Source organism: Phaseolus vulgaris, chromosome 7 (assembly GCF_000499845.2).
Source record: "Phaseolus vulgaris cultivar G19833 chromosome 7, P. vulgaris v2.0, whole genome shotgun sequence".
NCBI classification, from domain to species: Eukaryota; Viridiplantae; Streptophyta; class Magnoliopsida; order Fabales; family Fabaceae; genus Phaseolus; species Phaseolus vulgaris.
In genome coordinates this window covers 31,414,579-31,426,469 of record NC_023753.2, presented here as the reverse complement: position 1 = coordinate 31,426,469, position 11,891 = coordinate 31,414,579, and the positions used below count along the sequence as shown (strand labels likewise).

General features: G+C 43.5%; 1 protein-coding gene across 1 annotated transcript; it reads left to right on the top strand.

The window, feature by feature from the left end:
• Positions 1-219: 219 nt before the first annotated feature.
• Positions 220-1,542, top strand: LOC137829982 (transcription factor MYB30-like). The gene is made up of 3 exons (XM_068637038.1): positions 220-446; positions 547-676; positions 753-1,542. The coding sequence occupies exons 1-3, from the start codon at positions 272-274 to the stop codon at positions 1,291-1,293; spliced, it is 846 nt and encodes a 281-aa protein (XP_068493139.1). The 5' UTR covers positions 220-271; the 3' UTR covers positions 1,294-1,542.
• The last annotated feature ends 10,349 nt before the right edge of the window (positions 1,543-11,891 follow it).

The window sequence follows — 11,891 nt, the reverse complement described above, 5'->3', positions numbered from 1 at the left end:
TAAATGGAAATTGCCTTTTTCCGAATATTTTTTTTATCAGACTTTTCAAAACAACTTGTTTTTAATTTTAATAAATGTTTATTGAAATTATTAATTACTCATAGTTTATAACATTAATAATGCAGTGCAGTGTATAGAAAGTATATAACATGTGTCAGAGGTTGAAGGCTCAACCTTCAACCTTAATTTAATTTTTGTTGTTTCGGCTTGCTGGTTCTGAGTTGAAGTTAAGTTTTGTTATTATTTTTTATGTAAATAAAAAGAGAGGCGAATGGTTATTGATTTTGTGTGTGGAGAAACAGTAACAGGAAAGATGGGAAGAAGTCCTTGCAGTGAGGGATTGGGGTTGAACAAAGGGCTATGGACTCGAGAGGAAGATCTCATTCTCATCAATCATATCAACAAACATGGTCACAAAAATTGGCGTGCCCTACCCACACAAGCTGGTAATAATTCTAACCTAAATCTACTACTGCTTTCTTGTTCAATCGAATCTGAGTTTTGTTTAATGTTGTTGTTTTCTTATTCCTTAATTTAATCAAATAGGGCTTTTGAGGTGTGGAAAGAGTTGCAGACTCCGGTGGATAAACTATCTAAGGCCAGATATTAAACGGGGCAACTTTACAAGAGAAGAAGAAGACATGATAATCCAGTTGCATGAAAACCTGGGGAACAGGTAATTTTTTTGTTAAAATTTAATCAGAAATGTTTGTGATGTAAGTATGCGCATTAATATATGAAAATTTATGCAGATGGTCAGCCATAGCAGCAAAGTTAGCAGGTCGCACAGACAACGAAATAAAGAACGTGTGGAACACCCACTTGAAGAAGAGGTCCCAACAAGACAAAGACACAAAACGAAACCACTCCTTGGTCTGCACACAAATTTCCAAACAACAACCCGTGAAGGCTCTTCCGACAGATCATGTCATCCAAACCACAGAAAAGAAGGCACTGTCTTCTCCACACTGTGCAAGCAGTGACGTGTCAACCCTCACCGCTTCTACCACCTGTGACGGCAGTGACCACAAGAGTGTTGGTGCTATTCATCATCAGCATCACTTGCCCGTGAAGGCTGAATCGCTGGATGATGATTTCTGGTCTCAAGTTCTCTCACCTGGTAACTCCGGTGACACCAGCAGTTTTCCGGCCACCGGCCCGGCTGAACGGGACTTCCAATGTCCACTCTCTCCGTCGTTGACTTCGAAAGGGGTGCATTCGTCAAGTGCGTACGATAATGTGAAGTTCTGGTACGATGTGTACATGGGAGAACAAGAATTAGGAGAGTTCTGATGCTGGCGATGTGGTTGATGTTAGAGATATTTCAATTGAGCATGTTAGTTATTGTTTATTAGGTAAATTAGTTATTCTTACCTTTTCAGCTTTTGGACTTGAGAATGAACTTTGGTTCAGAAATTTCAGTAGCGAATGAAAGTAAATTTGGATAAGACATCTCAAATCAGTAATTCTTTTGGTTTTATAGTGTATTTATAAGTTTTAGGCTTTTTGAATAAAGCTAAATAATAGAAAAATATATTTGATTGCATTTCTGAAGATGTTATTGAATATTGAACTATAAGTAATTATTAATAGTTTTGGATTATTAGCCTAATACTTCAACTGTGAGGATGTTATTACGGTCAATTTGATTGGGAATTGGTTTTACCCACGGAGATAATATGGTTGCATATAAATTACTGATACAAATCAATAATAATAATAATATTATTATTAATATTTTTTAATATTATTTATATTATTTATATTATTCTTAATAATAATAATAATATTATTATTATTAATATTATAATAATTACCATTAACATTATTTATATGAATATGAATATAATTATTATTAATTTAATATTTTCATCTTAATATATATTAGTTTAAGATAATATTAATAGTATTACTTTTATAGTAAATTATCATTAATGATAAGAAAATTATTAATATTATTATTACATCATTATTATATTTATCATCATCATTTTTATAAATACTATTACATCAATTTATTAAATTCATATTTTTAAATATATATATATATATATATATATATTAATATTATTATTATCATCATAAATTTTTATTAATAATATAAAGATTATCACTATTATTATTACTAACGGAACAGAGACGTTCCCGCGCCTGTGTATCCGCATTTCTTATTTTTTCATTTATATATTAAACAATGTTATTATTCGCACACTTATATTAACAATAGAATTTTACAGTACATTATGAATAAAAAAATGTCATTATTATCACTATTATGTAAAATCATTATATCTTGGTGTGAATTGGCTTAACTAATGCGAGTGATTAATCATCTTTCTAATTGTTACATTCTTTACAAATTTTGTTTTCTACGAAAGAATGACAATTATGAATAAATTTCAAAATACACACACATATATTATGTTACCTTTAATATAATTTATACCTATATATAAAGGGATTCCCCTCTTAACTTCCATTTTATTCCAATTTTATCCTTATCCTTATATTTTATTTTATTATTTTAAAAATATATGAGAGGAAATATTTGTCATTTTGTGACTTCTTTATTTTTAAAAATTAAATATTGAATTTTAAATTTTAAATTTTAAATTTTGACTTTTGAATTTTGAATTATGGAGTAATTGTAAACATAATTCAAAATGTTTTGAGTCACTCATCTTTTCACTTATTCAACCAAACATTTTCTTTCAAATTTCATTCTTCTCCCTTTTTTCTTCAATGGTTGAGAAAAACCACTTACATCATCCAAGAACTCAATTAATGTTGGATCTAAGAAGTGAACATTTTCCCAAAACTGTGACGGTGTGTAATGATGCAAGAAAAAAGAAGAAGAAAGTTTCACGTTTTCAACAAAAATAACTCTTTCATTCTTCTTAGGTATGCACATTCTCTTCTTCACTTTACCCAACTTCTTTGTTACACTTTTTATGATTATATATTATTTATCATTATATTTATTCGTCTCTCATTTCTCCTCTCTTTTCTCTATAAATTTGTTCTTTCGTATCATTGTGCACTTTTTTTCCTCTCTTTTTCATTTTCCCTATATGTGTCTCCGTGTCAATATTAAACGAGTACTATTCTCGCCAGCTGACTCGCTTGCTGGTTGACATGAATGACAATCTCTGACTCTCCTATCTCCGCTTGAGAATCGAACTTCCTTGGTTGAAGAATCTCTCACCTGCAAAGACAAATGACGCCTTGACGGTCGTTTGCACTTCGACTTACGACAATGAAGATCACTTCGGCTACTCCCAACACCACATCGTTAAGGAGTTCATCGTCTTTGTCGATCGTACCGCCGCCAAACGCATCCCTCAAGGCCAACGGTAATATGTACAACACGAAAGTTCCTTATGTGATCAATTATATGTACCCCTCATGGTCAATTATCTGTTGCATTATCAAGAGGTGTTTCATAAGCTTCAACAAAAATTATTATTAAAGAAGGACACCTCGAAGGAGAAGATGAAATTTTACCAAAAATGTTGTTTGTAAAGAGATATTTTGTTATCTCAAAAATCAGGTATTATCTTTATACTTATATTTTATTTTATTATTCTAAAAATATATGAGAGAAAATATTTGTCATTTTTCGAATTCTTTATTTTTATAAACTAAATTTTGAATTTTGACCTTAAACTTTGAATTTCTAATTTTAAATTTTGAATTTTAAACTTTGAATTTCTATTTTTAAATTTTGAATTTGAAATTTGAAATTTTGAATTTTGAATTATGGAGTAAATGTAAACATAATTCAAAATGGTTTAAGTCACTCATCTTTTCACTTATTCAACCAAACATTTTTCTTCAAACCTCATCCTTCTCCCTTTTTTCTTCAATGGTTGAGAAAAACCAGTTACATCATCCAAGAACTCAATTAATGTTGGATGTAAGAAGTGAACCTTTTCTCAAAACTGTGATGGTGACTCTTTCATTCTTCTTAGGTATGCACATTTTCTTCTTCACTTTACCCAACTTTTCTGTTACACTTTTTATGATTATATATTATTTATCATTATATTTATTAGTCTTTCATTTATCCTCTCTTTTCTCTACAAATTTGTTCTTCTTTTCTTTGCAAATTTGTTCTTTCGTATCATTGTGCACTTTTTTTCCTCTCTTTTTCATTTTCCCTAGGGGTGTTTTCGTGTCAATATTGCTAGTACACATCGGAATATCTTGTTTTTGATCTATTCTCTTTCATTCTTTTTGAACTTTTACTGAGTTTTTTTTCAGGGGGAGTGAGAGAGAGAAAATCTAGAGCGAGAGTGAAAACAATGAAGATTACACGCCATTGTTAGTGCTTAGATGCACAAGTGAAGGTTATGATCCCATGATTTTCGTGAACGTTTCTGACAATGAATATCACTTCGGCTACTCCCAACACCACATCGTTATGGAGTTCATCGTCTTTGTCGATCGTATCGCCGCCAAACGCATCCCTCAAGGCCGACGGTAATATGTACAATACAAAAGTTCCGTATGTGATCAATTATGTGTACCCCTCATGGTCAATTATCTGTTGCATTATCAAAAGGTGTTTCATAAGGTTCCACAAAAATTCTTATTAAAAAAGAACACCTTGAAAAAGAAGATGAAAATTTACCAAAATTGTTGTTTATAAAGATATTTTGTTATCTCAAAAATCAGGTATTGTTTATTTAACACATAAATAGAACAATACCTCATTTTTGTTATAACAAAAAATCTTTATAAACAACATTTTTGGTTAAATTTCATCTTCTCTTTCAAGGTGTTATTCTTTAATAAGAATTTTTGTTGAAGCTTAAGAAACACCTCTTGATAATGCAACATATAATTGAACATGAGGGGTTCATATAATTGATCACATAAGGAACATTCGTGTTGTACATATTAACGTTGGCTTTGAGGGTTGTGTTTGGTGGCAATAAGATCGATAAAGACGATGAACTCCTTAATGATGTGGTGTTTGGAGTAGCCAAAGTGATTTTCATTGTTGAAAGCGTTCGCGAGAATCATGGGATCTTCATTGTCGAAACCTTTTCCCAAAACTGTAATGGTGTGTAATGATGCAGGAAAAAAGAAGATGAAAATTTCATGCTTTCAACAAAAATAACTCTTTCATTCTTCTTAGGAATGCACATTCTCTTTTTCACTTTACCCAACTTCTTTGTTACACTTTTTGTGATTATATATTTGTACCGCCCTGGTAGTCGGAAGTGATGACGTGACAGCAAGCTATTATGCAGGCGTGTTGAGCGGGGCCCATGGCTGGCAGAAGGGAAGGAAGTCGGGGGGCTCGTGTTGTCGCCAATTATTAAGTTGGCGTGCTCCGATCAATAGCATACCTAAACCGGCGGTCACCAGGATTGAGATGAAGTCGCCGGATGCGAACCCAGACGACCTAGTGGTTAGAGATCGCCGAAACAAGTACATCGCCGAAGATGAAGTCGTCAGATAGTCATTTCCTAGCTGGCCAAAGGCTGAGGTCGGGTAACGGCTTACCTGAACATGCACGGTGAAGCAAGAGAAGTAGATCATGAAGGCGGCCGGCGAGACCACAGGGAAGGTGTGTATGAAGGCACCCGTACTCGCCACGCAGAAGAGATCACGCTCCAAGGCAGCTATGCACTGAGTTGTTTCATGCATAAGTAACTTAGCCAAAAGCCTGAAGAGTAAGAAGTGGCGCCCAAGCCAAGGATGCTCCAGATGGTGACACGTGTACAGCTGGATGCGAGCCACGTGTCCAGATGTGTAACTGTCAGGAGAGAGAAAGTACGCAGGTATTTAAGAGATTCTAACGAACTTCTGAGGTACGCACGTTTAGATTACTTCTTTACGCTTGCGAGAACTTGAGTACGCTGAGAGAGAATTTTGCACGGTTCCTTAGAGTTCTTGAGTTTTCTCTTAGTATTTGGTGGTTCAGTCACTGACTTGGGCGTCGGAGCGTGATCGGCCAGAGCGGCGCCGTTCTGTCTTTTGCAGGTTCTTGAGGTGAATCAAAGCGAAGGACCGAAGCTAACACGGTGCAGAAGTCGATCCAGATTTGACGAGGCAAGACTCCAGCGTCTTGGTCAACAGGCAGGATCATCAGGCGCTCATCGTGGGGCCGTGTAAAACTTGTTTCCATCCACAGTGTGAGTTCTTGGAAGTTTCTGCAGTTTCTGTGCGGTTGCGTGCTGGTGCAACCATTTTCCGCCGTTCATTCAAGCTTTGTTCGGTAGATTCGCGTTTTCCACCGTTCGTTTGAGTTCTTGTTCGGTGAGGAGAGGTTTTTCGCTGTTTACGCGAGTTTCAATCGGTGAAATCGAATCCTCGACGTTCGTTCGGACTTTTCGACCGGTGAATCAGAGGTTTTGGTGGAAAAACTGAAGGTCTGCGGTGAAGTCGCGAGTTTCTGTGAAGGTTTTGCTGTCGGTTGTGCTCTTGGTGTTCTTTGGAGTTTGCGAGGTTCTGACCGATTGATTGCTAGATCGATCGTTGCTGAAGAAGGTGTTGTTCGTCGCTCATTGTGATCTGTTAAGTTTTCATGAGAAAGATGAGAAGCAACCGTTCAAGTCCAGTTGTGCCCGTTGCTGCTGAAGGCGCCATGACTATGGCTCAGATGGTGGAGATTATGCGTGCGCTGCAGGCGAATGTGGAAGCCTCGCGCATAAAGCAGGCTAGGATGCATGAGGACCTGGTCGCCTCTCGGGCCAGGAATGAAGAGCTCAGCAAAGTGACTGAGGAATTGCGCCAAGCTCTTCAGGAGCAGAGAGGGCGCCCAGTCGTTGAAGAGGTCGCGCCGTCGTCGTCGCCTCGCGTTTTCCCCATGCCTTTCGCACAGGTGATCACAGACACGCCTATCCCTGCGAGTGTGGTACCCGTGAAGGCTGTTTTCACCGGCATGGAGGATCCTGAGGCACATCTCACCACGTTCCACACGCAGATGATGCTGTCAGGAGGCTCGGACGCTGTGTATTGCAAGATGTTTGTGAGTACGCTCCAGGGAACAGCGCTGGAATGGTTTGTGAGCCTGCCTACTGGCCACATAACCAATTTCCAGCAGTTTTCGAAGCTTTTCGTCGAGCAGTACATAGTGAACAAGGCGCCGCCTCGGGTGTCTTATGACCTGTTCGACATAAGGCAGTATCAGGGAGAGTCCCTCAGGGACTACTTAAATCGTTTTGGGGCGCAGATGGTCCGCTCGCCAGCCAAGGACGAAGAGATGTTGGTCTACGCCTTCAAAAAGGGCGTGTTGCCGGGACCTTTCTGCGAGGCACTGATCAGGGCTCACCCCGCCACGTTTGCTGAGGTTAGGCGACTTGCGGTGGCCCACATTGCTGATGAGAGCGAGGTCGCCGAGAAGAGAGGGAGCGTGGCCCCGGCTAGGCCACGTGCCCTGACCAGGATCCAGCCACAGAGGGTGCTGGAGACAGCGGCGGCCAAGAGGGATCAGAGGGCCCGCCATCCTTATGATCCAAGAAAAAACAAGGGCAGGGGCCCAGGGAGTACAACCGTCCACCAAAGCATAAGTTTGTGATGGGATTGGCGGACCTGATCGCCATTCCCAATATAGCAGCCAGGCTGAAGGCGCCGGAAAAGGTGGGCGACAAGGTGTTGGGACCATAACCAGAGGCCTGGTGCGAATTTCACCAGGGCTTTGGTCACACCGTTGATTCATGTTTAGCATTGGGATACCAGCTCGACGACCTGGTCAAGAGCGGTTTCCTTAACGATTACCTGCTGGACAGAAGAACGGGGGGCACGTCAAGCTCTCAGCCGGCGGGTGGTGAGACTCAGCAGCATGAGATGCCCACTCATGGAGAGATCCACACCATCGCAGGAGGTTTCTCGGGTGGTGGATGCACCGCGTCACAGAGGAAGAAGTACGTGAGGTCTGTGATGACGGTGGACATGTTCGAAGATCACTCGCCGGATGTGGACATTACGTTCACAAAGCAAGATCTCCGGGACGTTGTACCTCATGACAACGATCCTATAGTCATCTCGCTGGTTACGGCGGGAAGGAAGGTCCACAGGGTTCTGGTGGACCAAGGAAGCTCGGCAGATGTGATGTTCTGGCCGACTTTCACACAGTTGCAGTTGCCCCTTGACCAACTGAGGCCCTATGGAGGGTGCTTGTATGGTTTCGCTGGCGATCAGGTGGAGGTCAGGGGGTATATAGAGTTAAGAACTACGTTCACGGATGAGGCGGGCTCGAGGACGGAAAAAATCAAGTACCTCATCGTGAATGCTCCCTCAGCGTATAACATTCTGTTGGGAAGACCAACACTCAACAGAATAGGAGCTGTGCCTTCAACCAGGCACATGAAGGTGAAGTTGCCATCGATGGAAAGGGTGGTGATCACCATCAAATCTGACCAGAAGGAAGCGAAGAAGTGCTACGAGAATAGCCTGAAAAATAAGAGGTCAGTGAGTTACATCACAACGACGCTGCCTCCCGGAGTGAAGCCCAAGCCGGCAGAGTGGCGAGTTGTTGGTACGACGATGGAGGTGGTAGCCGGAGGCGACGTCGCCATGATGGATGCTGAGGCTGAGGGAGAGAACGCCGAGCGGGAAGAAGAGGCGAGGAACCGCCCCGAGGAAGCGAGGGAGCTGGGAATCGCCAGGGCGGTGATCGCCAGGGAAGCTAGACCCAAACCCGTCGAGGAATGGCTCGAGAGGGAGATCGGGGGAAAGGTCTTCAAGTTGGGAAGATCCTTAGACGCTGAGCTCCAAGACCAGATTGCCAAGGTGATAGAGCGGCATCTGGATGCTTTCGCATGGTCTGCCTTAAACATGCCAGGAATTGACCCCGACTTCTTGTGCCACCATCTAGCAATGGACAACGAGGTCAGACCAGTGCGACAGAGAAGAAGGAAGTTCAACGAGGAGAGAAGGCAGGCGATCAGGTATGAAACCCAGAAGCTCCTCGCTGCAGGCCATATCAGGGAAGTCCAGTACCCTGAGTGGCTGACCAATGTTGTGCTGGTGAATAAAAGCAATGGGAAGTGGCGCATGTGCGTCGATTTCACTGACCTGAACAAGGCTTGCCCAAAGGATTCGTATCCTCTGTCAAGCATAGACGCCCTGGTGGACAGTGCTGCGGGGTGTAAGTTGCTGAGTTTCCTGGATGCCTTCTCGGGGTACAACCAGATAAAGATGCATCCCATGGATGAAGAGAAGACCGCCTTCATGACCGAAAGATCGTGCTACTGCTACAAGGTGATGCCCTTTGGGCTGAAGAACGCGGGGGCCACGTACCAGAGGTTGATGGATCGGGTACTTGCACCGATGCTGGGAGGAATGTGCAAGCATACGTGGATGACATGGTCGTGAGCTCGCCGGAGAAGAGCAAGCACGTCGCGGACTTGGAGGAGTTGTTCACCACAATCACCAAGTTCAGTTTAAAGCTGAACCCCGAGAAGTGCATTTTTGGCGTAGAGGCGAGGAAGTTCCTGAGATTTATATTAACTGAAAGGGGAATAGAAGCCAATCCTGATAAGTGTGCTGCCATTTTGGCGATGAGGATCCCGGCTACCGTGAAGGAGGTGCAGCAACTTACAGGTCGGATGACCGCCTTGTCTCGTTTCGTATCAGCCAGCGGAGAGAAGGGTCATCCGTACTTTCAGTGTTTAAGGCGAAACAACAAGTTTGCCTGGACGAAGGAGTGTGAAGAGGCCTTCGTCAAGCTTAAAGAGTACCTGGCGAGCCCGCCGATTTTGTGCAAACCGCTGGTGGGAACCCCTCTCAGGTTGTATTTTGCTGTAACTGAGAGGGCGGTAAGTGCGGTGCTCGCCCAAGACCAGGACCAGGCTCAGAAGCCTATTTATTTCGTCAGCAAAGTGGTGCAGGGCCCGGAGGTGAGGTATCAGGCCTTGGAGAAAGCCGCGCTGGCTGTGGTATTTTCGGCGAGGAGGTTGCGCCACTATTTTCACAGTTTTACAATACTGGTGATGACCGACTTGCCCATCCAGAAGGTTCTGAAGAAGCCCGATGTAGCTGGGAGGATGGTGAAGTGGGCGGTGGAGCTGTCGGAGTTCGATATCAAGTATGAGCCCCGAGGTTCGATCAAGGGGCAGATTTTCGCTGATTTCGTGGTCGAACTCTCTTCAGAAGCAGCACGAGTTGAGGGGGATGATTTCCGTTGGGTGCTCTCGGTGGACGGATCATCGAACCAGCCGGGTAGCGGTGATGGAGTCATCTTGGAAGGGTCCAACGGCGTGTTGATTGAGCAATCCCTGAGGTTTGCCTTCAAAGCCAACAACAATCAAGTAGAGTATGAGGCGCTGATCGCCGGAATCTTGCTGGCCAAGGAGATGGGAGCTAGGGTGCTGATGGCTAAGAGTGACTCGCTGCTGGTCACGAGACAAGTAACAGGCGAGTTCCAGGCCAAGGATGCACAAATGGCGGCTTACCTGGAGTATGTGCAGGTGAAAAGTTCCTTTGTCTCCTTTGAAGTGGTGCATGTGCCTAGAGAGCAGAATGCCCGAGCTGACTTGCTAGCTAACCTCGCCAGTTCGGGCAAGGGGGGTAGGCAGAGGACGGTGATCCAAGAAACTCTGAAGACGCCTAGAGCATTTGTGGCAGATCACCTGGTTCTTCAAATAAGCAAGTCGACAGAGAAAGCAACGAGGAGTCACAGGTCTCTGACTCAGGAGACCTTGAGATCGCTGAGAATAAGAGCATGTCGGGGAGAGGGGGTGAACATGACGCAGGTCTGCGCTACGCATGAGCCAGACACGTGGATAACGCAGTACCAGCGATGCTTGGCAGATGGCCTTCTCCCGCTAGATCCGACGGAGGCTAGGAAGATAAAGAAGAATTCTAGCAAGTTCACAATGATTGATGGCGAGTTGTATAGGTTTGGGTTCACACACCCACTACTGAAATGTGTGCACGGAGAGAAATGTACAAGAATCATGGCCAAGCTCCATGAAGGGATATGTGGAAGCCACATCGGGGGTCGAGCCCTGGCCGCAAGAGCCCTCCGTGCAGGTTACTATTGGCCTACAATGAGAGAAGACTGCAAGAAGTACGCACAGTGTTGCAAGCAATGTCAGCAGCACGCCGATTGGCACAAGGTGCCTCTCGAGGAGTTGAAGTCGATTTACAGCCCTTGGCCGTTTCATACATGGGGGATCGACATTCTGGGACCTTTTCCAATGGCGATCAGGCAGATGAAGTACTTGGTGGTGGCAATTGAATATTTCACCAAGTGGATCGAAGCAGAACCAGTGGCCCAGATCACCGCACACAAGATCGAGAGCCTCGTGTGGAAGAACATCGTGTGCCGGTTTGGTGTGCCTAAGCATCTGGTGTCGGACAACGGGACTCAGTTTGCAAGTCACCTGTTGAAGAAGCTGTGCGAAGGGGTGGGAATTCAACAAGTGTTTGCATCCGTCGAGCACCCTCAGACAAATGGCCAAGTAGAGTCCGCCAATCGGGTATTGCTAAGAGGCTTGAAGAGAAGGCTAGAGAAAGCCAAGGGATCGTGGGCTGAGGAAGTACCCCGTATAGTTTGGGCGTACCACACCACCGAGCAATCAGGAACCCATGAGACCCCGTTTAGTTTGGTCTATGGATGCGACGCAATGATTCCAGTGGAGATCCAGGAGAGCTCGCCGAGATTCCAGAACTTTGTAGCGGAAGACTCGAACGAGGAAAAAAGGTTGAATCTGGATTTGCTGGATGAGGTCAGGGAGGAGGCAAGATTAAAAGCTGAGGCAGTGAAAAGAAGGATTGAACGAAGATATAACTCGAAGGTGATGCCAAGGCAGTTTAAAGAAGGCGACCTGGTGATGAGGAAGGCCCACCACCAGTACGAGATGGAGAACAAGTTATCGCCTAAGTGGACGGGACCGTTCAGAATAACCGAGGCGCTCGGGAACGACGCCTAC